Source organism: Taudactylus pleione, unplaced genomic scaffold (assembly GCF_031769625.1).
Source record: "Taudactylus pleione unplaced genomic scaffold, aTauple2 ptg001167l, whole genome shotgun sequence".
Lineage (NCBI taxonomy): Eukaryota > Metazoa > Chordata > Amphibia > Anura > Myobatrachidae > Taudactylus > Taudactylus pleione.
This window is the reverse complement of record NW_028285568.1, coordinates 129,272-155,747: the sequence shown is the minus strand read 5'-3', so window position 1 is coordinate 155,747 and position 26,476 is coordinate 129,272. Positions and strand designations below refer to the sequence as shown.

The window sequence follows — 26,476 nt, the reverse complement described above, 5'->3', positions numbered from 1 at the left end:
TAGCACACAACAGTATGTGACTGACCCCACAAATACGTGTTTTATATAAGTGAGGGTCTCAGAAAAACGCCCTTCCCCCACACACCTGCCGGGCCATAGGAGAAGGAAAGGGATAGTTATAAGCTGACAGCAAGGAGAATAAGTCACAGACAGGCAGCACTAGCAATAGTCACATACAATGCAGAAAAGTTAGTACTCACTGCACCTTCCGCTACAATCAACCGGCCAGATTCAGTGTCTGGGAGGGCTATAGCGCTGTGTACACTGTCCTTTAGCAGGGGAGAGGTACACAGGGGGACCGGTCCACTTGATACCGCCTGGGAGTCTGCGATGCCTGCCAGTCAAGATGGCCGCCGGAGACCTCATAGGAGGAGTTGCCGTAAGATAAGAGCAGCTCAGCGACGCCAGACTGCTAGTTGAAAGGCGCGCTGAGCTGAGGGGAGGAGCCGCTAGACAGGGAAGGCTGCCTCCCCTGGCTAGCAATTAACCCCCGGGTTGCCGGTCCCGCTACCAGCCTGTTACCCTGGTGGTCTAGCGGACACGCGGGGTATTCCTCAATAGAGGGGGAGCCCGCCGCCGCTAGCGCCTCCGGTCTGTCCCCAGAGACCGGAGGCTTGTGACTGCATAAAAAGTATCCGCGGGCCGCCGCACGCCGCGACCCGCTGCTTACCTGATCCCCGTCGGGTCCGGCAGCAGTCAAGGGAGTCCCCAGAGCCCGGCTAGTACAGGCTCCGGGGTCCCGCCGCGATCTCCGCCAGCGGGGAGAAGGAGCGGCAGCGTGGACGTCCTAAAGGACAGTCTGATGCTGCCGCTCTAAAAGTGTAAAAAAAGTAGAAAAAAATAAAAAATTTCTCTTTTAAAATAAAGCTATGGGGCTGCTCCTGCAACCCCACTGCGACAGGGTGACAACTAAAACTGAGGTGCCTGTGGCCGGGGTATAGAGGAGGAAGGACCCAAGTGCATCCTGGGAGCAGCAAAGCTTTAACTGCGTGGTGCCCGTGGATCCAGATCCAGCTATACCCCAAGGTCAACCCTGTGGACCCCCTATGGACCCTGAAGTAGAAATATATATTATATATAATTAGTGCAGTATATAATACAAAATGATATGAAAGTTAAAGGCAGCAAAGCTATCAATACAATCAAACTGTATCTATCCCTGTAAGGTATGTTCACCCAGTGACCATCCCTAGCGGCACAAAATGAGGAAAACACTTACATACACCAAGCACGCAGACCACTTGATGCAGAAAGTGGTCAAAAGCTCAACAAACAAGCCCAAATTAGCAGGAAGGAGCAATAACTCTCTCCAACGCTGAGGCATTGTGGCTAAAATGGCCGCTCAGCATTCAGGAGGGGGAGGAGAGAAGGGAGGATGAGCCTGTTGCTTACTGTTGTGAAGGGAGAGCGCACCTCAGGCTTGAGGGAAGGGCTAACAGGAAAGCGCCCGCTTCCCCGGCGCCCCTGTTACATAGTCTCCCTGGTGGTCTAGTAATAAAGCACGGGACCCTGGGTGCCTTCACTACCAGCACAGCCAGAGGTCTCCAGCTCTAGTAGTGTAAGCCGCTGTATAACGGCTTCCTGCATGCTGGGAGCCATGTTATCTTTAAACCCCCGTCGAGCGTCGGCTGTGGCTTGCGGTTCCTGTAGAGTGGGAGTCACGAGGCCGAAGACACTGACCCAGTCGCCAGTGCAGCGGTCACCAGCGCTGTGGTGATGGAGCAGCAGTAAGGGAATCCTATAGGACGCCTTCCGCTGCCCACTCAAACAATTTTAAAATATAATTAAGTAACTAAAAACTGAGGACAACCTAAAGTAGCCCCCCTAATAACTGGTGCCCAGGTCCGGCCGGCACCAAACTTAAAACTAAGGTCCAGTACCTGGGAGCGGGGTAGAGAGGAGGGGAGCCCTGGCTTGTGGGTAAATTGCTTTAACCATTTGGTGCCCAATCTCTCCTCTCCAGGCTATACCACAGAGTAGTCACTGTGTCCCCTAGTGGAGGAAGAAAGCTCAATAACGGGTTAAATGTGGGCCATGTACAGTAGGTGGAGGTGTAAATGATGTGGGCCAGGTAGGTGGAGGTGTAAATGATGGGGGCCAGGTAGGTGGAGGTGTAAATGATGGGGGCCAGGTAGGTGGAGGTGTAAATGATGTGGGCCATGTACAGTAGGTGTTGGTGTAAATGATGGGGGCCAGGTAGGTGGAGGTGTAAATGATGGGGGCCAGGTAGGTGGAGGTGTAAATGATGGGGGCCAGGTAGGTGGAGGTGTAAATGATGGGGGCCAGGTAGGTGGAGGTGTAAATGATGGGGGCCAGGTAGGTGGAGGTGTAAATGATGTAGGACAGGTAGGTGGAGGTGTAAATGATGTAGGAGAGGTATGTGGAGGTGTAAATGATGTAGGAGAGGTATGTGGAGGTGTAAATGATGTAGGAGAGGTAGGTGGAGGTGTAAATTATGTAGGAGAGGTAGGTGGAGGTGTAAATTATGTAGGAGAGGTATGTGGAGGTGTAAATGATGTAGGAGAGGTAGGTGGAGGTGTAAGTGATGTAGGAGAGGTAGGTGGAGGTGTAAATTATGTAGGAGAGGTAGGTGGAGGTGTAAATTATGTAGGAGAGGTATGTGGAGGTGTAAATTATGTAGGAGAGGTAGGTGGAGGTGTAAGTGATGTAGGAGAGGTAGGTGGAGGTGTAAATTATGTAGGAGAGGTAGGTGGAGAGCCACACTATGTAAAATTAGGCACAATGGGCTGCAGTTAAAGAATATATAAATTACAGCAGCTAATTGAATATGCCCCTAAAAGTGGGGAAAATCACAACAATCAACAAAGCAGCCATGTAATGGGAGAAAACACTTACACCAAACGTTTCATAATAAAAACATCAATTAAAACATATATAAAGCTTTATTATGTTACGATAAAACTGAGTCACAAATAATAAACACAGATTTAAAATACTATTTACACTCTGATTTGCTGCATGTTCTGTATATCTGATCTCAGTCCACATTCATGTCAGTCTTCCCTTAGGGCATACATGATATCATCCTGGCTGACATTGATCCTTACTCGCAACTGCAAGTCGTTCCTGCTGGACTCCACCAAGAGAAGACGAGAGGCTCCGAGCCGTAGACATACCGCCATGGTGTCTGACATGGACGGAGGCTGCATTCCCTCCAGCCTGCACAGTGCCATGTGCTGGTGATATACCTGCAATAAATGCTCATTTCAGCCACAGATCAGGACTAAACGTATTACAGAGAATTGTGCGTGCTCTCGCTCTACATCAGCAGCAATCAGAGATGGAAGAACCTATAATGGATATATATATATATATATATATATATATATATATATATATACACACACACACACACACATACATACATACACACACACGAGTGTATAGAAGTCGTGTTGTCTCTTTTACATAACACTTCCCTTTCTTGCTGTGTGTCTAGGGGGATACGTTCAATATCCCGACACAGGGGATGTCGGCGCTTAGAATACCGGCGCTGGAATCCCGACACCTGTCAATTGCGACGCCCCGAAGGTGAGTTGGGGGAAGGGTTAGGTTCAGGCACCGGGGAGGGACGGTTAGGGGTAGAGAGAACGGGACGGTCAGGATACCTACTGACAGGTGTCTGTATCCAGAGCCCATCCCGTGTCTAGAGGCCAATAGCGCACTTGTAGCTCATGTTCCCATGGTGAGTGGAGGAGAACCGGGAGCGGCATTGTCAGGGGCAGGTGCGCTAGGATCCTGGCTGTCCTTGCAGTGGGAAAGTACAATTTTGTGAATTGAGGTAGGGGCTGTATTGTAAATTAGGATATGTCCATTCTGCCATTGAATAGAAACACCCAGATTAGGAAAGTAGTCACCAATGACATATTTGGCAATGCAGAGAGGTATGGGGCTGAAGATGAGCCAGAGGATACCACTGGGATAATGACATCAGTCTGCACTATACAGAGAGGGATGAATACACATAAATAGGACAAACGCACCTGCTGGAAAGTAGCCTCTTCAAATCCAGACCTTCTGAACTCCGCCATCACCGCTCTGAGGAAGGCCTGTTCCAGCACGGAGGAGTTCCTGGGGAGACAAGTTATGAACATGGATAGTCCGTGTGCTTATCGTGCAGACTAGTGTGAACATGGATAATCCGTGTGCTTATCGTGCAGACAAGTGTGAAGATGGATAGTCCGTGTGACGTGTGCTTATCGTGCAGACAAGTGTGAAGATGGATAGTCCGTGTGACGTGTGCTTATCGTGCAGACAAGTGTGAAGATGGATAGTCCGTGTGACGTGTGCTTATCGTGCAGACAAGTGTGAAGATGGATAGTCCGTGTGACGTGTGCTTATCGTACAGACAAGTGTGAAGATGGATAGTCCGTGTGACGTGTGCTTATCGTACAGACAAGTGTGAAGATGGATAGTCCGTGTGACGTGTGCTTATCGTACAGACAAGTGTGAAGATGGATAGTCCGTGTGACGTGTGCTTATTGTGCAGACAAGTGTGAAGATGGATAGCCCGTGTGACGTGTGCTTATCGTGCAGACAAGTGTGGCTTAAAGAGCACTAGTTATTTATTTCATTGGGCTGCACAAGGAACATTCATACACGTTGTTTCTGCTCTATATGCAGCCAGTGGATTCTGTCTCCTTATAACACTTCGGTCTCTGTAAGATGGACACAGGCTGTGTATAAGAGCAATGTGTGATTATAGTAAGACTATTCATGCCATACCTATAGTCAAGCATTATAACTACATGTACATCTTGTTGCATATTGTATGTATTCATTGATACAGAATGTAATGGACACTGAGTGTTTGCTGCCTTGATATGAGAGAAATGCTTTCACACCTCCAGGTGATGCTGTTAAACATTAGATCAAATAAAAATGTATGTAATGCCGAGAACACGCTGGCAGATATATTGGCCAATATATTGTGTGCCCGTCAGACTGTGTGTACCAGCGATACGTCTGAACGTCGCGTCGGCTGTGCTGCACAGCCAATGGCAGATATATCTGTCCAACGTGTGTACAGGCAGCCAGACCAGCGCCCATACACTTGCAGCAGAGGCCATGAGGAGGAGGGTGTGACACGACCCCCGGCCAGATGATGATCGGTCAGTGTGTATGAACAACCATCATCTGCAGATATATCTGTCAGGGGTGTACCCAGCTTAAGAACATTTTGCGAGACGGGAATAGGTTAGTATTGTGTCGTTGTGTTATCAGAAATTGTAACTACAAATCCATCAAACATTATGAAATTAGTATTTTTGTATTTACTGTAAAATCTCATCTCCGATTCTATGGTGGGCACTGGTGACACTGGGGGTAGAACAGATGGCACAAGGAGCCTCGGCACTTTCAAATAAAACTTTTGCATTTAAGGCTCTTCCTCCTCTATAACCCAGATGTGACTTCAGCCCCAGAGAGGGAATAAAGGAGGAGAACGGACTCTTGCACAACCACCAAACTAGGAGAGCAGAAGAAAACCCACCACAAGAGAAACAAAGGATGAGGTGGTGCTTTGCAGAACTGTACCCCATGTCTCACCACTCACAAAGACCACACAGACCTAGCCAACGGGGCTCCAGTATCTTCTGACATAGGCTAACCTGCTCCAATGCATGGTTGGAGGATAACAGGCTAGGTCAGAGGTTCCCAGACACGGACCTCAAGGCTCCCCAACAGATCAGGTGTGAGCACAGGTGGTTAGATCAAACTGATTGAGGTACTAATTAAGTCACCTGTGATCAACCATGGATGTCTCTAAAACCTGGCCTGTTGGGGAGCCTTGAGGACCACATTTGGGAACCTCTGGCCTAGCTCCATGGTGTTTGCTCTGATGACTACCAGACCCCTTTATATGAAAATCATAGAATAAAGAGGTTGCCAGTCTGCCACAAATCTTTGTCCTGCATACATAAAACTGAAGTACCCCGACTACATCCAAAGCGTGGGTACTTGCAGGGGTGGCATCACGGAGAACAGTTCAGATAACTTATTGTAGGAAGACTAGAAAAGGTTGTCTCGTATTGATGCACATATGTAGCGTTCCCGCTAGGCTGTTTTAGCGGGGCGCGGCGCGGCGCCCTGCCCTCCTTCTGGAGGGCAAAAAGCGCCCTGCCCTAACAGCCTGCGGGAGCCGTTCTCACCCGCGGGACGCAGTGTCCCGCGGGTGGAGAAACATGCGGTGACTCGGTCACCGCCGGAGAATAGACGCCGGGCGCATGCGCCCGGCATCTATTCTCCCTGTCTGCAGGGCTTGGGGGCTGCCCGGCGGGTCCGCAAGTGCCGGGCACGCCCCCAAGAGTGACGAAAAGGGGACGCGTCTTATAGACACGCCCCCTTTTCCGATGACCACGCCCCTTCTCGGCCTCCCGCCGGATCTAGAGGGAACACTACATATGTAAAATATAGTTTTTATTATTGGTATTAAAAAATGGGTTACAGTCTAAAATATTAAAAAAAGGAAGATATAGATATATAGAAAGTATGATTTAAGGTTAGAAATGTGTTAAAAAAATCACTATACCAATACAGGTCTGTATAATCAGTGTTTGCATATAGAAATCTTTGAATTCTTTTCTCACAAATATTTTGTATTATACTCAATTTATGTGTACTATTATACTCAATTTAAGTTCCCAGTTAGACATCGGTCCCGGAATGATACACATAATCCATTTATACCTGATATCATTTAGCTGAATTGCAACATAATCAGTGTTACTTTCTCCTAATAGAATCTATATCTCAACATAGTTGCAATGGGGCAGGTCACACATTCTCAGGGAGTCTGACAACTCTCCTGTCTGTCTGAATCGATCAATTATAATGCTAGAGTATATATAGATTATCTGTTCTTTTATTTGTATTTAGCAATCAGTGATGTTATCTTATCTAGTTTTTTTTTTCACTAATCATTGAGTGAACGAGATTTACCATTATATCAATATGAACAGATATACGTGATCTTGTAGTCGTTATAACATTAATTGCTGAGTATGGCTAATTTTTACATGTTATCCCTGCCCACCACCGATGAAATAGGAGGCAGGATTGCTAAATTATTTATAATGTTTGCTTTCAGGATATAATACATACATATTATATACGGCTTTCTCATTAGTAATGTCTCCTACCCCTCACAGGCTTCTGTTAGTAACTCTGTGTAGTTATCACTAAGATCACTTCAGCATATAATATGTACAGTACGGGGTATACAGCCTGTATGATATAATCCCATATATACCTGTATGGTTTATTTCTCATTAGTGATGTCTCCTACCCCTCACAGGCTTCTGTTAGTAACTCTGTGTAGTTATCACTAAGATCACTGCAGCATATAATACATACAGTACGGGGTATACAGCCTGTATATAATCCCATATATATCTGTATGGTTTATTTCTCATTAGTAATGTCTCCTACCCCTCACAGGCTTCTGTTAGTAACTCTGTGTAGTTATCACTAAGATCACTGCAGCATATAATACATACAGTACGGGGTATACAGCCTGTATGATATAATCCCATATATACCTGTATGGTTTATTTCTCATTAGTGATGTCTCCTACCCCTCACAGGCTTCTGTTAGTAACTCTGTGTAGTTATCACTAAGATCACTGCAGCATATAATACATACAGTACAGGGTATACAGCCTGTATGATATAATCCCATATATACCTGTATGGTTTATTTCTCATTAGTGATGTCTCCTACCCCTCACAGGCTTCTGTTAGTAACTCTGTGTAGTTATCACTAAGATCACTGCAGCATATAATATGTACAGTACGGGGTATACAGCCTGTATATAATCCCATATATATCTGTATGGTTTATTTCTCATTAGTAATGTCTCCTACCCCTCACAGGCTTCTGTTAGTAACTCTGTGTAGTTATCACTAAGATCACTGCAGCATATAATACATACAGTACGGGGTATACAGCCTGTATGATATAATCCCATATATATCTGTATGGTTTATTTCTCATTAGTGATGCCTCCTACCCCTCACAGGCTTCTGTTAGTAACTCTGTGTAGTTATCACTAAGATCACTGCAGCATATAATATGTACAGTACGGGGTATACAGCCTGTATATAATCCCATATATATCTGTATGGTTTATTTCTCATTAGTGATGTCTCCTACCCCTCACAGGCTTCTGTTAGTAACTCTGTGTAGTTATCACTAAGATCACTGCAGCATATAATACATACAGTACGGGGTATACAGCCTGTATGATATAATCCCATATATATCTGTATGGTTTATTTCTCATTAGTGATGTCTCCTACCCCTCACAGGCTTCTGTTAGTAACTCTGTGTAGTTATCACTAAGATCACTGCAGCATATAATACATACAGTACGGGGTATACAGCCTGTATGATATAATCCCATATATACCTGTATGGTTTATTTCTCATTAGTGATGTCTCCTACCCCTCACAGGCTTCTGTTAGTAACTCTGTGTAGTTATCACTAAGATCACTGCAGCATATAATATGTACAGTACGGGGTATACAGCCTGTATATAATCCCATATATATCTGTATGGTTTATTTCTCATTAGTGATGCCTCCTACCCCTCACAGGCTTCTGTTAGTAACTCTGTGTAGTTATCACTAAGATCACTGCAGCATATAATACATACAGTACAGGGTATACAGCCTGTATGATATAATCCCATATATACCTGTATGGTTTATTTCTCATTAGTGATGTCTCCTACCCCTCACAGGCTTCTGTTAGTAACTCTGTGTAGTTATCACTAAGATCACTGCAGCATATAATATGTACAGTACGGGGTATACAGCCTGTATATAATCCCATATATATCTGTATGGTTTATTTCTCATTAGTAATGTCTCCTACCCCTCACAGGCTTCTGTTAGTAACTCTGTGTAGTTATCACTAAGATCACTGCAGCATATAATACATACAGTACGGGGTATACAGCCTGTATGATATAATCCCATATATATCTGTATGGTTTATTTCTCATTAGTGATGCCTCCTACCCCTCACAGGCTTCTGTTAGTAACTCTGTGTAGTTATCACTAAGATCACTGCAGCATATAATACATACAGTACGGGGTATACAGCCTGTATGATATAATCCCATATATATCTGTATGGTTTATTTCTCATTAGTGATGTCTCCTACCCCTCACAGGCTTCTGTTAGTAACTCTGTGTAGTTATCACTAAGATCACTGCAGCATATAATACATACAGTACGGGGTATACAGCCTGTATGATATAATCCCATATATACCTGTATGGTTTATTTCTCATTAGTGATGTCTCCTACCCCTCACAGGCTTCTGTTAGTAACTCTGTGTAGTTATCACTAAGATCACTGCAGCATATAATACATACAGTACGGGGTATACAGCCTGTATGATATAATCCCATATATACCTGTATGGTTTATTTCTCATTAGTGATGTCTCCTACCCCTCACAGGCTTCTGTTAGTAACTCTGTGTAGTTATCACTAAGATCACTGCAGCATATAATATGTACAGTACGGGGTATACAGCCTGTATATAATCCCATATATATCTGTATGGTTTATTTCTCATTAGTGATGCCTCCTACCCCTCACAGGCTTCTGTTAGTAACTCTGTGTAGTTATCACTAAGATCACTGCAGCATATAATACATACAGTACAGGGTATACAGCCTGTATGATATAATCCCATATATACCTGTATGGTTTATTTCTCATTAGTGATGTCTCCTACCCCTCACAGGCTTCTGTTAGTAACTCTGTGTAGTTATCACTAAGATCACTGCAGCATATAATATGTACAGTACGGGGTATACAGCCTGTATATAATCCCATATATATCTGTATGGTTTATTTCTCATTAGTAATGTCTCCTACCCCTCACAGGCTTCTGTTAGTAACTCTGTGTAGTTATCACTAAGATCACTGCAGCATATAATACATACAGTACGGGGTATACAGCCTGTATGATATAATCCCATATATACCTGTATGGTTTATTTCTCATTAGTGATGTCTCCTACCCCTCACAGGCTTCTGTTAGTAACTCTGTGTAGTTATCACTAAGATCACTGCAGCATATAATACATACAGTACGGGGTATACAGCCTGTATGATATAATCCCATATATATCTGTATGGTTTATTTCTCATTAGTGATGCCTCCTACCCCTCACAGGCTTCTGTTAGTAACTCTGTGTAGTTATCACTAAGATCACTGCAGCATATAATATGTACAGTACGGGGTATACAGCCTGTATATAATCCCATATATATCTGTATGGTTTATTTCTCATTAGTGATGCCTCCTACCCCTCACAGGCTTCTGTTAGTAACTCTGTGTAGTTATCACTAAGATCACTGCAGCATATAATACATACAGTACGGGGTATACAGCCTGTATGATATAATCCCATATATACCTGTATGGTTTATTTCTCATTAGTGATGCCTCCTACCCCTCACAGGCTTCTGTTAGTAACTCTGTGTAGTTATCACTAAGATCACTGCAGCATATAATACATACAGTACGGGGTATACAGCCTGTATGATATAATCCCATATATACCTGTATGGTTTATTTCTCATTAGTGATGTCTCCTACCCCTCACAGGCTTCTGTTAGTAACTCTGTGTAGTTATCACTAAGATCACTGCAGCATATAATACATACAGTACGGGGTATACAGCCTGTATGATATAATCCCATATATATCTGTATGGTTTATTTCTCATTAGTGATGTCTCCTACCCCTCACAGGCTTCTGTTAGTAACTCTGTGTAGTTATCACTAAGATCACTGCAGCATATAATACATACAGTACGGGGTATACAGCCTGTATGATATAATCCCATATATACCTGTATGGTTTATTTCTCATTAGTGATGTCTCCTACCCCTCACAGGCTTCTGTTAGTAACTCTGTGTAGTTATCACTAAGATCACTGCAGCATATAATACATACAGTACGGGGTATACAGCCTGTATGATATAATCCCATATATACCTGTATGGTTTATTTCTCATTAGTGATGTCTCCTACCCCTCACAGGCTTCTGTTAGTAACTCTGTGTAGTTATCACTAAGATCACTGCAGCATATAATATGTACAGTACGGGGTATACAGCCTGTATATAATCCCATATATATCTGTATGGTTTATTTCTCATTAGTGATGCCTCCTACCCCTCACAGGCTTCTGTTAGTAACTCTGTGTAGTTATCACTAAGATCACTGCAGCATATAATACATACAGTACAGGGTATACAGCCTGTATGATATAATCCCATATATACCTGTATGGTTTATTTCTCATTAGTGATGTCTCCTACCCCTCACAGGCTTCTGTTAGTAACTCTGTGTAGTTATCACTAAGATCACTGCAGCATATAATATGTACAGTACGGGGTATACAGCCTGTATATAATCCCATATATATCTGTATGGTTTATTTCTCATTAGTAATGTCTCCTACCCCTCACAGGCTTCTGTTAGTAACTCTGTGTAGTTATCACTAAGATCACTGCAGCATATAATACATACAGTACGGGGTATACAGCCTGTATGATATAATCCCATATATACCTGTATGGTTTATTTCTCATTAGTGATGTCTCCTACCCCTCACAGGCTTCTGTTAGTAACTCTGTGTAGTTATCACTAAGATCACTGCAGCATATAATACATACAGTACGGGGTATACAGCCTGTATGATATAATCCCATATATATCTGTATGGTTTATTTCTCATTAGTGATGTCTCCTACCCCTCACAGGCTTCTGTTAGTAACTCTGTGTAGTTATCACTAAGATCACTGCAGCATATAATATGTACAGTACGGGGTATACAGCCTGTATATAATCCCATATATATCTGTATGGTTTATTTCTCATTAGTGATGCCTCCTACCCCTCACAGGCTTCTGTTAGTAACTCTGTGTAGTTATCACTAAGATCACTGCAGCATATAATACATACAGTACGGGGTATACAGCCTGTATGATATAATCCCATATATATCTGTATGGTTTATTTCTCATTAGTGATGTCTCCTACCCCTCACAGGCTTCTGTTAGTAACTCTGTGTAGTTATCACTAAGATCACTGCAGCATATAATACATACAGTACGGGGTATACAGCCTGTATGATATAATCCCATATATATCTGTATGGTTTATTTCTCATTGGTTAAGGCTATTATCCAGCTGTTGATGATCGGTATATGTAATGTTACGGCGTTATAGAGGGAACAGGATAGTTTAGTCGCTGATTGTCAGTATATCCCAGGTGTACTATATATGTATATGTCAGCTTTTTTCTCCTCACAGGCTCGGGCCACCCTGTAGTATTCAGCTAGTGCAATAGATATGCAGATTGTTACAGCGCGTTTGTTGATGGTTAATAACGCTGATTGTCAGTGTATCCGGGGTACGTTATAGATATAGATGTCAGCTTATTAACAGCAGTGTGATGTACTCCTCCGTGTAATGGTGAGCTAGTACAGCGGGTATATACATATAATAATGGTAATGGTTTGTGTGTCCAGCGTATATTGCATGCACTATTGTCCATAGGCTAAGCCCACCTCCTAGTGAGCTAGTGCAGCGGACACTGAAAACCGGCATCACATATATTTGGAATATGCGGGGTGTAATGATCATATCTCTTTACAAATAGTTTAAATAGGTTTCTACCCCTCGCAGACTGAGCCCACTATTTTGCTGCTACTGATCTGAACAACAACATAACCGGTTCACATTTGACGGACTCTGTACGGCTGGTACAAGCAAACGTACGTTTCACATGACTTCTTTCTCAAGGCCATCGGTCAAAAATCGCAACTGCTCGTTTTTTGGGGGGTTTTTTCGTGACAAAAATTATTGGGGCTAATTGGATACCAACCTAACCTGTTCAATGTCAAGTTGACTTCAGAGGTTCAAAGGTGATTCGTTGAAGGCTATGAGGACCGAATACAAGGAAGGACCCGAGACACAATAGGAAGTTGTATGTGCAGTTCTCCTTGCAGTAATACCGGAAGAGCAGACTTTCCTAACAGTTTCTTTTGGAAAAACACCAAAAGCGCAGAGACCTGCACCTCAAGGAATAAGGTCTCGGTCCCACCTACAAATCATCCAGTGATAACACAACCTAGAAAGATGAAGAGGTGTGTGCAAATAATTATTTTCCCACCAGGTGAAATTAATCTTTTTAACTCCATGATATAGCCAAGTGGAGAAAGACTTATTGGCTCTCAGAGCAGATAGCACTGAAGCAGCCACCATGAAAGCTAAACAAGGTAATGCGAGATGATGAAACGTACATTGAATGAGTAGATCTGGTACCAGTGGAAGGTGTCACAGATGGCAGAGGATCAGAGTACACCTGGGTGGTTACTCTGGAGCCACTAGCATTGTATGACCAGCTCTTTCCTTTTACCTTTTTAGAACGCTCAGTAGCATGACTTCCAGAAGGAATAGATAAATGAAGAAGGTAGTTCTACGGCACCACCATGACGTCTATTAAGAATGCCTTTGAATCCATGGACCAGTAATGCTCAACCTTGTGTTCAGCCTGGATGCCAATGTGACGTCCAGGTGACACGAATTGTCCACTAGCTGCTGGAAAACTTCCAGATGGATTCCCAAGTCCCCCTTGCTGCAGTTCCAGTGACTAAGGAGGTTGATTACCTAAGATTCCCTAACTGTGCACACCTGGGATGAATATTACCGTCAGGTAGTAATGTTCCATTTAGCCCCTCTCATTATGTGGGCTCTTTCCTTCATTGCAAATGGACCTTTACCGTTTGACCCAGCAGAATGGATTGCAGTATGGTCACAGCAATGAACACTGCTCCAAGAGCACAGACTTTGTGGGCGTCCAACGGCTCCGAAATCTGTCCTGAAGGACAACTGCAATGCACCTTGAGACTGGAAGTAGGGTCTTCGTTGTTTTAGAAAAGCTGGGAATAAAGGCTCCCACTCTAGACTTGTCCTTGGCAGAGAAGGGATTAAGAAGCAAAAAACAGTTTTCTGGAAATAAAACTTCTTGTTGGGATGTAACCACTTTTCACTGACGAGATCGTCCAAATGAGGGGAGGATGTTAAAGCAAAAACTGGTCTTTTCTTCCTGGCTTCTCACCTTCCTTAACATTGTAACTGCAGGTAACAAGACATCTACACCAAGTGTACTAACCGGGTCTTTCTTTGCGATTGTAGAGAACTCAGGGTCAGAGTCAGGGTATATACAGCCTCCATCTGACTAAGGACATTGGAAGCCGACGCTGCCGATTCAGAGAGATGGAAGCGTGGTCTAACATCTGCGCTAAGCAATCACAAGAGCAAGATAGACCAGGCACGTTCTTCAGAAATCATCTTTCCTGGTGTAGAATAGACATGGTTACCTCAGCACTAACTGAAGGTCCTCCGAAATCATCTTTCCTGGTGTAAAATAGACATGGTTACCTCAGCACTAACTGAAGGTCCTCCGAAATCATCTTTCCTGGTGTAGAATAGACAGGGTTATCTCAGCACTAACTGAAGGTCCTCCGAAATCATCTTTCCTGGGGTAGAATAGAAAGGGTTACCTCAGCACTAACTGAAGGTCCCAGCAATTGAGCAGAATGAAGAGTCCTGTTTGGGCAGTCCCCACAAGGCTTATGTGAGGGGTAGGCAATCTGTGGCACTCCAGCTGCTGTAGAACTACACATCCCAGCATGCCCAGCCATAGGGTTGCTGCTAAGGCAGCTAAAAATGTTCCAACACATGCTGGGATGTATAGCTCCACAGCAGCTGGAGTGCCAGAGGTAGCCTATCCCCAACTTGTGTTATATCAGCAGCCCAAGTTGCTCAGCCATGTCTCATGAGGCACCCATCTGAGTGAGGACACTGAGCCACTGCCTCACAAAGAGGGCCCTGGTCCAACCTAGCGCCTGGATATTTTGCACACAGTTTTCCCTTTTTTTGGGTTGGATTTCGAAGCGGGAACCTTCTCACAAACATTGGGACAAAGGCATACAATAACAAAGGACGTATGGAAAATACAACTCTTAGAATGAGAGGGAATTGTAGACAGGCTGAGATTTAAATCACATATAAGTCAGTAAAAAAAAGACCCCTCAGACACAGAGTTCACAGTTATATAGGTGGAGGCGGGGGGTAGTGTTTGATTCTTTTGCTTTTCTTTAACTGAAGCATTGAGAAGGAATTAATGCAAGTGAAACAAAAGTTTCAGGAAGGAGATTTTGCAGTTTAGTTACAAATTTCTGCGGTTCTGCTGCTGTCTTCAATCGACAGCTGACAGTGTCTAAAGAAGATCTGTATGATGGGATTTACAGTCTGGATGTGGAGGACTGTGCACCTTGCTTACAAGCAGACAATGTCACAGTAAGGCTGCCAAATGTATTGTGGCCCCCTATGCCCTCCTTGAGCATGCCTACAAGAGAATCCGATCACATAGGCATTATAATCTTCATACTACTCCTGTAAACCCCACAGCGGCACTTGCAAATTAAGCAGGTAGTGTAATTGGGTGTGATATACTTATTTTCCTCTCTGTTCCAAATGACTAGGATATCATGTAACAATTTACATGGTCTAATCAGTGTATATCTTAGATCTGGTGTCTGCACTGATGAAATAGGTCGTCCATCCTGTTAAAGGTCTTCCACCAACTGAAAAATAACTACGTCACCTGGACACCACCCTGTGTTGTTGAGGGTTGACCACAAATATACAGCACTAACTGAAAATGAAGCAAGTCCCTCTGCGTAGTGCAGAGTTGGCAGTAGCATGTATTTCCTTTGTAGGAAGATGGCAGGGCCTCAGGGACCACGACACAAGTCTGGTCCCAACAGAGATTTTCAAAGTGGGGTAATTTTACAGTGAAGACCATCTCACCAGACTTCCCCCACCTGTATCCCAAACATCAGCAAATTGTTGAAGGGGGGGGGGATTTTAGAAGACATGTTTCAACCTGTAGGGAGCAGGATCATCATGCATATATATTGGAAACAAAACAAAATGTATAAGTTAAAATAATTTTGAATTAAAATTAATTTTGCTACTTAACCAAATTAGAATAACGAGGACAGGGCTGCAAGTGACTTGGACGTTCCCCGGTTCTGTGGTCAGGCATTCACTTCATGGACCCCAGTCCACCTCCCATTGCGGCCTGACTCATCTGGGGCGTTGTCTAGCATCCAAGACCTACTAGCTGCAGTGTCATGTCTCCTGGGCTGCCTTCTGTCCTGGAACCCTAATGTTGGAGCTCCCAACTACCCTAACGTGAGCCTACACTATTTATCGGTTTGGACAAAGTTTGTTGGATAAACGATATACAGCTATATAATTGGACATTAAGCTCTAAATGTATATGCTTAAATAAATACAGCAGGAAGTCAAAATGGACACACAACTAAATCACACAATATAATTTCTGTGCAGATCAATTTAAAAGGATTAAAAGTTGTTCAATATACATTATTTTACCATTTTAAGTATGTGTGTACAGGTGTAAAATCTGTTTTGTAGTTACCTAATTGCCATGACATAGGGAGAAGAGAACATTTCATCCAGGGCCTCTATGACATGAAGCATTTTCACTATGGACGATTCATTCTTCTTGTTAGAGAACTCGCAGATCTCTGTGGCCCTACGACAGATGTCCAGACAACGACGTGCGTCACCAGATAAAGCAGCCACCTGAACAATTGAATAGAGATAGTAACACTTTAAGAAAGCAAAAAAAAAAACGAGTCAAGGTAGAATTACCATTGATAACTTATCTCTTCGAGGTCCATAGGGTCCACAGGGATACCATGGGGTAATGTGGTTGGAGATCCAGGCACCAAACAGTTAGAGCTTTCAGCTACCAGGATGCCTCAGGTCCTCCTCCATATATACCCCAGCCACAGGCCTTCAGTTTTGTGAACAAGCCTCAAGGCAGGAGAAGGAAAGAGGAAAAGGAAGAGCAATCGTACACAAGAAGCACTCTCATAGAAGATGAGGGAATCCGTGACAGAAAGAAAAAATACCCAATGCAGCCAGGTGCGTCAGGGTGGGTGCCCTGTGGACCCTATGGACCTCGAAGAAAAGGAGTTATCTATGCAAGTCTACCATAACTCCAAATTTTCTTCTTCAGGATCCATTGGGATCCACAGCGATACCATGGGGATGTCCTAAAGCAGTTCCCCTAAGGGTGGGGGGACGCTCCTGAGCAGAAATGAGAACTCGTCGCCCAAAGTAAGAATCCTGAGAGGCAAAAGTATCAAAGGTATAGAACATAAGAAAAGTGTGGACAGAAGACCACGTGGCTGCCTTGCACAATTGTTCAACAGAGGCACCACGACTAAATGTCCACGTTGGTCCTTCAGTTCGAGTAGAATGTGCTGTCACCATGTTTGTGACAGGGAGATCAGCCTGTGTGTACACCTGAGAGATAGTCATATGTAACCATTGAGCCAAGATCTGCTTGTTAGCTGGCCATCCTCGTTTGTGAAAGCCAAATAATAATAATAATAATAATAAAAAAAAAAAAATAAGAAAAAATAAGCATTTGATTTCATAACAGAGTTTATACGCTCCACATAGATACGGAGAGAACAAAATACATCCAGGGAGGCTTCACCTACCAATAGAGGTCTGGAGCCTGAAAAGCTGGAACTACAATTTCTTCATATACAACAAGACACTACCTTAGGAAGGTAACCCTCCCTTGTACGAAGAACAGCTCTATCCCGGGGAAAAATAAACATGGGGAGCAACAAGAAAGCGCTGCCACATCAGTGCAGAAGAGAAAGCGAGGAGAAAGTGTCTTCGCTGTCAACCATTTCAAGTCTACAGAGTAAGGAGGTTCAAATGGGGGAGCTTGTAGCCCCTTAAGAAGCAAAGCCAGATCCCACAGTGCTACCGGTGGGACAAAAGGAGGCTGAGCTTGCAAAACTCCCTAAAAAAAAATTCTAACACTGGTAATGAAGCAATCTTTGTCTGGAACTAGACTAACAATGCAGAAACCTGCACTCTCACAGTGGCCATGCAGAGACCAAGGTCTAACCGAGCCTGGAGAAAAGTCAGGACCCGGAAAACCCTAAACACCTTAGGGTCATACTTTCTGTGGGAACACCATTGACCAAAAGAACGCCAAACCCTGTAATAGATGTGGGCAGAGGCAGGCTTTTGTGCTCTAAGCATCATTTGAAACACAGAGCTGGAGAAACCTTTGGCTCTCAAGATGGAAGATTCAAGAGCCACGCCGTCAAAGCTAGACAAGGTAAATCCGAATGCAGGCATGGACCCTGCGTTAACAGATCCTGCCATAGAGGAAGAGGATACGGACTGTCTATGGATAGATTCTGTATGTTGGTGAACCAATGACATCTGGGCTAAGCCAGACACACTAAAATTAGTCCCGCCTTCCTACTTGAATTTCCAGAGAACTCTTGAGAGGAGGGAATTTGGAGGAAAGAGATACCCCAGCTTGAAGTCTCATTTTACTGCCAGTGCGTCCACGAATGCCGCTGATGGGTCTCTGGACCTGGACCCTACCTGGGGACCTTGTGATTGTGACGTGATGCCATGAGGTCTATGGCTGGTAGATCCCATTTGTTCACCAAGAGCTGAAACACTCCCGGGTGGAGAGACCACTCTCCGGCGTGTATGTGCTGACTTCTTTGAGAACTCCCGGGATGAATATTGCAGAGATCGCTGGAAGATGACGTTCTGCCCAAATCAGAACCTTTGTCACTTCCTTCATGGCTGCATGACTTTGCGTGCCTCCCTTATGTTTCAGATAGGCCACTGTAGCCGCATTGTCGGACTGGATCTGGACCGGCTTGCCTTGGAGCAGGTCCTGTGCCATGATAAGTGCTTTGTATATGGCTCGCAGTTCCAAACTGTTTATTGACAGATGACTTTCCAGATTTGTCCATCTTGCCTGAAAGATGTGATGACCGGTCACTGCCCCCATCCGCAAAGACTGGCGTCCGTGGTGGGAAGCACCAAATTTGGAATCCAGAATGGGCGCACTTTATCCAGATGATCCTTTTTTAGCCACCACAGGAGGGAGACACGAAGCTCTGGAGTGAGAAGGATCCTCTGGGACGGATACCATTGATCTGATACAATGGATATGCTGATAGAATGGATACTCTTTGCTTGCGTACTCGCAAAGATAAGGCCGCAATCTTGTCCTCTGGTATAAACACCCATTGTACCGGAGAATCCAGAAGTGCTCCCAGATGTATCATCTGCCGTGTTGGAGAAAGAGGATTTCTTCCAATTGATGATCCAGCTGTGCTTTTGTAGGCATTCTATGGTCAATTGAAGAAAGTGTTGTAAAACTGGAGTTTGTGCCAATATCAGAAGATCGCCCAGATATGATAGTATTCGGATTAACAGACGCCTAAGATAGGCCAACATGACTGCCATTATCTTGGTAAATACCCTGAGGGCCGTTGATAGGCCAAAGGGCAGTGCCTGAAATTGGTAATATTGTTGCAGGACAGCAAACCGTAGAAATTGTTGGTGGGATGGCGTAGTAGGAACATGAATAGATACGCATCCTGAATGTCCATGGAAACCATCAAATCCCCATGCTCCATTGCCAAAATAATTGACCTGAGAGTTTCCATACGGAACTTGGGTACATGGATAAAAGTGTTGAGTGTTTTTAGATTTAGAATAGGGCGATGAGACCCATTTGGTTTCAAAACCAAAAATAGATTGGAATAACATCTTCCTTGTTACAATACAGGAACCGGGATTATTACCCCTGCCTGCAGCAGTGAATGAATGGCCTCCTGAATGGCCACTTTAACCGCACCTGATGGAGGAATTGAGCTAAAAAAACGTCTTGGGAGGATGCCTCCGGAAAGTGAGAGCATACCCCTGAGACCCCCACTTCTCGGACCCAGGCCTCTGTGACTGTTTGATGCCAGTAATCCGCAAACTGAAGAAGTCGGCCTCCCATCCTGGAATCCCCCAGGGGGCGACCAGCCCCATCACGCCGAAGGTTTGTCGTCCAGCTTCTAAGCCGGATGTCTGGCCGGCTCAGACCTCTTAGTTTGTCACTTGGATGTCCTGCGAAAACTAGACTGCTTGGAGGAAGATTGTTCCTTTGCTCGTCCCTGACGACAGAAAAGATTAAATTTACCAGTAGATGGCAGACCTGCAGACTTTGAAGCCGCCAGAGTAGCTATTATACTTTTTGAAGCAGAGTTAGATAAGATATTTCCATAGAAAGGTAAGGTTTCCAGAGCCTTCTTTGATCCTGTATCAACTTTCTAGGATCTTAACCAAAGGGCTCTACGTGCTACTACTGAAGCTGCTGCTGCTTCCGAAGCTAAAATTCCAGCATCTACTGCAGCTCCTCCCAAATAGGAGGCTGCTTCCCGTATGTGGGATATATACATCATCTGTTCTCTGGTAGCATCTGGTAGAGTGTCTTCCAATGCCCCAATCGATTCTTCAACCGCTTTGGTTACCCAGGTTCCAGCCATAGCTCGACGAGTAATAGCTCCAGATGATGAAAATATTGCCTTAAGACATGTTTCAATTTTCCGGTCTGTAAAATCCTTAAGAGAAGATGCTGACGGAATAGGCAATGTAGCATTTCTGACTAAGTGCGTCACGTGAGCATGCACAGTAGGAGGTACCTCCCACTTCGTACGTTCAGAAGCTGGGAAAGGATACAATGATTATCTTTTATTCACATAAAAAACAGTTTATCCGGGTTACCCCATGCTTCTTCCATTAGCTCAGTGAGTTGCTCGGATATAGGAAACTCCATTTTGTCCATCCAGGGTTTAAACAGTGGAGCCTTCTTACTAGGGGCTGGTTCATCATCCCGAATATCTAGGATTGACTTAACTGCCCTCACCAAAGAAGGATCATCAACTGTGAAAGGATGGACCTACTCTGCCAAGCTAGACCCTAGAGAAGAACCCTGCGCATCATCCGATTCCCCTGATAATGCATCTGAATTCATATGCTGAACAGACCGATAAAAAGATAACTTTCGCTTAGGCGCTTTAGTAACTACCGGTCTGCTTGCAACAGCTGACTGAGCCATACTCTGACCTGACTGGAAGCCTCCATCCAGTAAAGATGTATAGGAGGTGTAAACATAGCATGCTGTGGATACTCCATACAAGGAGGCAGTATGGGAGTAGCCATACGATACACAAACTGCTTCATAACCTGAGACGAGGACGACACCCAAAATGGCTCTTGTACAGGGACTAGTATACTGGACTGGTGAGGTGGTTCTTTATAACAGACAGCACACAAACCATCCTATATCAAGTCCTGAGGGGACAAGCCCGGCAAACAGGCTTTACACGAAACCAGCACATGGGCCTCACCCTCCTGATTCCTTTGACTTTTTGACATATCAATTATAAAGGTAACAATGCAATGTAATGTGACATCCTACACAAATAATTAAATGTGAAGTCTAAAGAAAAACCCCACACCCGCAACAGAGGGATGAGGAGAAAAACAGTGATATAAACTGACAGTCAGAAATAAAAGACAGTATTAACACAGCAGCTAGCAAACGGTCACATATAATGCATATGCAAATTAAGTTGCATTGGGCTCTAAATCAACCACTCAAAACACAATGCTTGGTAGGATATAGAGCAATATATACCTGGCCCATGGGAGAGGTATACAGGGAGACTGACCCAAAACTTCCTGAGACCAACAGCACACCGATTAGTGGACTGTGAGCACTATCACAGTAGCACTATCACTGTGAGCACGAGGCGGGTAGGAGAAGCGACCCAGGCACACAAAAACCTTTGAAGGGACTGCGTCAGGGTCAGAGCTGCCGAGGGAGCGTCTGCTGCCAATCCCAAGCGTCAGATAAGGCCCCGGTGGTCTCGAGAGGACGTGGATGCTCCGGGCCTTGACTGCAGTGGCTTCCAGACTGCATACACTCAGTACTACCAACCCAAAAACATAGAAAAACAAGAGATATGATAAGAACTTACCTTTGTTATCTCTGTTTCTACGAAGTCCATAGGGTCCACAGGGTTGACCTTGGGGTATAGGTTGGGAACCAAATCCGGGCACCATGCAGTTAAAGCTTTTAGCTCCCAGGATGCACTTGGGTCCACTCTCCCTATAACCCCACCCCCAAGCCAGAGGCACCTCAGTTTGTAAGTAGCCAAAGGCCGGAGGAGGAGAGAAAGAGAGAAAACTGGAGCACTCAATAACCATACTCACAGAAATGGGAGACGGAAAACCGGTGACCAGCCACACAGCCCATATGAAGCCAGGTGCGTCAGGGCGGGCGCCCTGTGGACCCTATGGACTTTGTAGAAACAGATAACAAAGGTTCTTACCATATCTCTTGTTTACTACTTCAGGGTCCATAGGGGGTCCACAGGGTTGACCTTGGGGATGTCCCAAAGCAGTTCAACCAAGGGTGGGGACGCTCCTGTGCTGAGAGGAGAATCCGTCGCCAAAAAGGAAGCATCCTGAGAGGCAAAGGAAACCAATGCCTAGAACCTTAAAAAGGTGTGGACAGAAGACCACGTGGTCACCTAGTAAGGCAAAACAGCTGAGGCGCCACAGCGGGCCGCCCATGAGGGTTACATGGCCCGAGAATATACAACCCTCAACAGAAAGGTATACCCATGGGTAGGCCCCTGAGGAAGACATACGAGGCCATCCAGCCAACATTTTGTTATAGGCCGGCCATCCTTTCATGTGAAAACCAGAAATCGCAGACCACCAATAAGGGGTCCAATTTCCGTAAGGAACTTGACCGGATCACATAAATCCCAAGAGGCCGGACCACAGTCAATGAGGCCACACCAGCCGAGAGGACTGGGGACTGAATGGCCGTACCATAAGTTCCAGAATAATATGGAACCTAAAAACCACTTTAAGAGGAAACACAGGGCGAGAGCAACTCACACCCTGACATGATGCCCTCCAGAAGAGGGAACCACATGAGAACGCTCCCAATTCAGACACTCTCCTGGTTGATATAAACACCCTGAGAGAAGGAGAGAGCCTAAGCAATAGACCATGTAATGGCTATCACAACCAGCGGTTCCATTGACTGTCCCTGGAGGGAATGAAGAACCACTACTAACTCCCAAGGAGTCCCTAGGGAGGACAAAAGGAGGCATAATCCAGAAAACACTCCAAATGATGAACTGGATACCAGAGTGGAGCAATTCCATATCTTAACCCTACTGACAGTGTAGAGATCCGCACTGTCAGGAAGGCCAGGCCGAGGGTGAATTCCAAGCCAGCTGGAAGGAATGCCAGAATATCTGGAAATCCTGGACACCGGAGGATCGTATCGACAGGTACAATACCATAAGAATTATGGCTGCCACAGTTTGTGGTAGGTCCCAGCAAAAGCTGATCTATGTGCTCTAATCATTCCAACGATGACAAAGCCAGGGAAGCCGTAAGACCACTGTAGGGACGCAGTCAAAGACCATCGACCCAGGTCCAAGGCAAAACCAAGGACCCTGAGACAACAGGTCCGGGCAGTGAAGCATCAGGAATGGAGTATCGATGGAGAGACTCCGAAAATCCAAGTACCCCTGACATCTGGGGCAATCAGGAGCCACCAGCAGGAAAGCATCTTCGTCCCGATTGAAACACTTCCAAAGACCTTGAGGGAGAAGGGAGACCGGAGAACACAGGTACACAAAGTGGAAGGAGCACTTCACCGACAAAGAGTCACTGAAGGTTGCTTCAGAATCCCCAGAGCTGGACTGTAACACCATAGTGTGATAAAGTCAGAAGGCCATGATGCTCCCCAGGAGATGAAACCCCTCTTGGGGAAGAGACTAGTCCCCGGGATGCACGTCGGGACGGCTGAGGACTCCCGCTTCCCAATGGAGAACTCCTGAAACGAACGCTGCCGAGACGGTCGGGAGGAGACCCTCGGACTATGTCCAAATGTGTGACATACCTGTCATTGCCACCCAACTAACAGTGTTGCTAAAAAGGAAGCCACTGTCCTGACCCTGTCTGACTGAACCTTTTCAGGTTCACCGGGAAACAAGAGTTATGCCAGAGTGAAGGCCCAAGACAGGCTAAAGTTCCAACAAGTTAATTGACAGGATGGAATCGTCAGACGTCCAACTGCACTGAAATGGATGCGAACCAGACACTGTCCATAGCAAAGAATACCCTGGACGAGATGGCCATAGCCACCCGGAAAGGGACAGACTTGCCTCCGGAGAGAGCATCATCGTTTGAACAGTGATCCGACAGAAAAAACTTGTTCCATCTGGAGATAAGCCAATTATGGAAAGGCCTGGAATGGAACTGAGCCCATTCCACCCTTCCAAAGGCAGACACTGAATATCTGACCATGCATCCCAGAGTGTAAAGACATATGTCGACTGCGTAGACATCCATGTACTCCTAATGGAAGAGTGGAGATTCCGTCTTACGCCAGAATTCTCAGATTCTGAGAATCCAGCAGGGCTCCTAGATGAAGAATACCCATAGAGGGATGCATGGAGGACTTTTTCCCCGTTGATTAAACGTCTGCACCCTGAAGAAGCCACGGTCATCCTGACCTGGCTGTAAAGTACCACGGTGATCCCGCTAAGAGCAGGAGGCCGTCCAGGTACAGGAGCATTGGGATATACTGAACAGAAGAACTGTCAGAAAATCCAAAACGCTGAGGACAGTCCCAACAGGCAGAGCCCGAAAAATTGTAAGTGTTGCTGTGATACAGCAAACCTCAGTCCATGCTGAGGAAAGGTCTCTGTAAGTACCCGTAGGCACGCGTCCTGGATATCCAGTGATACCATAAAGTCCCCAGGTTCCAAACATAGTATGATGGAGCATAGGGATTGCCTCCCGAGCCCAGGTAGCTTTAGGAACTGGTTCAGGGAATTGAGACAGAGAATAGGCCATAGAGGACCATTCACCCACCGCACCAGAAAGAAAACAGAACAACCAGTCCCTCGCTGAGAAAGTGGGGATGGCCTAATTAGCTCTCAGAGGTCTCAGAACCACCCTAAGTACAGCTGTATTAGGGCAGATAAAGAAAAGGGATAGATATACACTGACAGGTGAGAATAAAGAACAGACAGTCAGCACTAGCATAAGTCACATACCATGCAGATATATATATATATATATATATATATATATGTTATATATGATATATATATATATATACACACACACACACATACATAAACATGTCATATAATATACTGCACTATGACACTGCTTTCAACTTACCCAGATTCAGTGTGTGGGAAGGCTACAGCGCTGTGTACACTGACCTGATGGTAAGGTACGCAGGGGGACTGGACTCACTGCCCTCTCCGGAGCTCTGCTGCTGCACATAGAAAATGGCCACCTGGAGACCTCAGAAGAAGCGTGGCCCGCGGAGGAAGCAGCTCAGCGACACCAGACTATAGTACTGAAAGCCGCGCCGCTGTAACAGGGAAGGCTTGCTCCCCTGGCCGGCTATTAACCCCCGGGACGCCGGCTCCCTGCGCCGATCGCGAAGTCCCTGGTGGTCTAGTGGACACACGGGGTATGGGGGGCCCGCTGCCACTGTCGGCGCCTCCGGTCTGTCCCCTGAGACCGGAGGCACAGGACTGCATTTGGAATGCGCGGATCACCGCAAGTGGTGATCCGCGACCTTGCCTGCTCCCCGTGGATCCGGCAGCAGTCCTCGGCGCCCACAGAGTCCGGCTAGTACAGACTCTGGGGTCCCGCTGAGATCCCCAGATCTGTACTGGCGTCTCAGCGCCAGCGGGGTGACGGAGCGGCAGCTTAGACGTCCTATGGACAGTCCGACGCTGCCGCTCTGAAGAGTTCAAAGTTGGAAAAAAAAACTTTGTCCCTAAAAAAATAAAATAAGCTTAGGGGCTGCTAATCAGCTCCCCCTGCGCTAACTGTGACCGACTCCGGCCGGGCACCAACTTAAACTGAGGTGTCTCTGGCTTGAGGGTGGGGTTATAGGGCGAGTGGACCCAGTGCATTCTGGGAGCTAAAAGCTTCAACTGCGTGGTGCCCTGATTTGGTTCCTAAACTATACCCCAAGGTCAACTCTGTGGACCCCCTATGGACCCTGAAGTAGAAATAAAACATAAAATAAAAGCTTAGGACTGCCTGAGCAGATAGCTTTAACTGTTTTGTGCCTGGAACTCCCCAACCACATTACCCCATGGTATGCCTGTGGATCTCTATGGACCCTAAAGAAAGAATAATGATAAATCTCTATATTCATATATAAAACACACAAACGTGGAAGCACACAATTAAAAATAAGAAAAAAATGTTAAACCGTAGAACAGGATAATTTAAAAAAAAACATTGTTTACAGCTAGCTGGCAGGAGAAGACAGGGACAGCAGACAATGCTCAGGGTGGAACCCTAGAACGACACCAAAGACATTTTAGATTTGACACCTATACATCAAAATCTTCCACAGAGTCT

General features: G+C 45.2%; 1 protein-coding gene across 2 annotated transcripts in view; it reads right to left on the bottom strand.

Annotated features, from left to right (window-relative positions):
* Window positions 1-2,884: 2,884 nt before the first annotated feature.
* ORC1 (origin recognition complex subunit 1) overlaps window positions 2,885-26,476 on the bottom strand; it is a 152,220-nt gene continuing 128,628 nt past the window's right edge. For both annotated transcript variants that reach the window (XM_088462246.1, XM_088462247.1), the window contains exons 16-18: window positions 16,569-16,735; window positions 4,005-4,092; window positions 2,885-3,209 (exon numbers count right to left, since the gene is read on the bottom strand). In XM_088462246.1, the coding sequence (XP_088318372.1) occupies window positions 3,015-3,209; window positions 4,005-4,092; window positions 16,569-16,735 (450 nt within the window). In that variant the 3' untranslated portion in view covers window positions 2,885-3,014. The remainder of the gene's footprint in view (window positions 3,210-4,004; window positions 4,093-16,568; window positions 16,736-26,476) is intronic.